At 51.0% G+C, this 1,683-nt stretch overlaps 1 protein-coding gene across 1 annotated transcript in view; it reads right to left on the bottom strand.

The window, feature by feature from the left end:
- LOC109378462 (maestro heat-like repeat-containing protein family member 7) overlaps positions 1-1,340 on the bottom strand; it is a gene marked incomplete at its 5' end in the record, with an annotated part of 34,436 nt that extends 33,096 nt beyond the window's left edge. Inside the window, 3 exon segments of the mRNA XM_019634842.1 lie at positions 313-448; positions 646-769; positions 1,243-1,340. Coding sequence (XP_019490387.1) covers positions 313-448; positions 646-769; positions 1,243-1,340 — 358 coding nt within the window.
- Between the last annotated feature and the right edge of the window lie 343 nt (positions 1,341-1,683).

The raw sequence follows: 1,683 nt of genomic DNA on the forward strand, positions 1-1,683 counted from the left end.
AAGCCAGCTCTTAACCAATGCGTGCCACTTGGCCAGCCCTGTCACTCTGTTTTAAGCAAATGCATCAACGAACTTGTTTACAATGTGATATTTTCTATTAAATATAATATTTTTTTTATTTAAGTCTGTTTATAGCCTTTGTCCCCTGGTCCTGCAGAGACTAAGTCTTCACACCAGTTTCTGCAGACCCCATCAGACCCTGTGTTGGTCTCCTCCATCTCCCTCCCCTGCCTTGTTGCTAAGGTTCCAGTCAATCTCCAGCCTGAGGGCCTGCTCAGAAGCCTTGCTTCAGAGGCACTCCAAAGGGCTCACGTTCTTGGAGCTCCAGGATGGTGTGGAGGATGATGATGGCATCCAGAGCCTCCCGGCCAATCTCCTCATCAGGATTCCCAATGCAAAGGATGAGCCTCCCCAGCAGAAGCCCCAGTGCAAGGAATCCTGGGGACATCTGTTTATGTTGTAATCTTCAGAATTGAGTCTTATAGGTTCAATAATGCTATACAGTAAACAGTGAACACAGCTGGAAAGTCTGCCCCAGATAGCAGAGCCCTCTGAGGATGGGAATCTCTGGATGATGCACAGGCACCCTTAGAGCTGGGAAGATTCTCCTAGGAGTGTCCCCCACCCCTACCCGGGCTCACGCACAAACAAAGTCAGGGTCAGAAGTGTGCGGTTCAACACAGAGACATTGCTTTTCACAGCCCGTGCTCGTTCATGGGCCTTTCCAGAGTTCATCCAGGGCCCCAGGGCTGTGGGGTCAAGAGCAAGGCTCGAGGCTACAGGCTGGCTACCAGCCTCTGCTGCCTGGGTGGGCAGGCCAGCCTTCGCCAATCAGCAGAAAGCTCTGGGGAGGGCATAAAGGTAACTCCCTGCAGCCCTCTTCTTCTTGGAGCATAGGAGACATGAGATTCAGAAGCTAAGACTAGGATTAAAAGACCAGGATGAGGACAAAGGTCAATGAGGAGAGAAATGAGAGATGGAGAGTCATGAGGATAGAAACAAAAGATGGGGGCAAGAATGAAGAGAGCAAAGATATGGGGGAAGCTTTAGCAGGAGTATGGGGGGGTAGGGAGAGAGTAAAGGGGCAGGAGTCTGGGACAGGGCCTGTGAGGACAGGGAGCAGAACATTGGCACAAGATGACATCCTGAAGTCAGACCACTCCTTCTGGATCCAGCCTCCCTACCAGGCCCTCCTGAGCCATTCTTTTTCCCCTCCACCCTTCCGCTCCACAATGCCCCCACACCTCCAAAATGTTCTTCAGCCCAGCAGGAGTGGGGTCCTCATCAAAGAGGGCATTGAGCAGTGTCTGCAGGGCTTCCAAGGTCCGATGGTAAAGTGTCTGTGGACAGGAGGAGGACCAAGCCACTAGCAAGGTTCTGGAGCAGACCCCAGCCCCAGGCATCCTCTTTTATGGGTCAGGGGATGGGGGTGGACTTAGACCAGGAGAGCTGCTTTCTGGTCCCTACCTTGAGATTAACAATGTGTGATATTGGACAAATTTCTTCTCCTCCACGGGTTACAGTTTTCTTATCAACAAACTGCTAATTATTACTCCTGCACGTCCTACTTTACAGGGGGAGAAAGCAGAGACCCAGCATTTACTGAGACTCTACCATGGGACAGGTGAGTGCCTGGTGACAACCATATCACTTCATCCTCACTTGTTTTTCTCATTTAACAAA

This window comes from Hipposideros armiger, unplaced genomic scaffold, assembly GCF_001890085.2.
Source record: "Hipposideros armiger isolate ML-2016 unplaced genomic scaffold, ASM189008v1 scaffold_2013, whole genome shotgun sequence".
NCBI classification, from domain to species: Eukaryota; Metazoa; Chordata; class Mammalia; order Chiroptera; family Hipposideridae; genus Hipposideros; species Hipposideros armiger.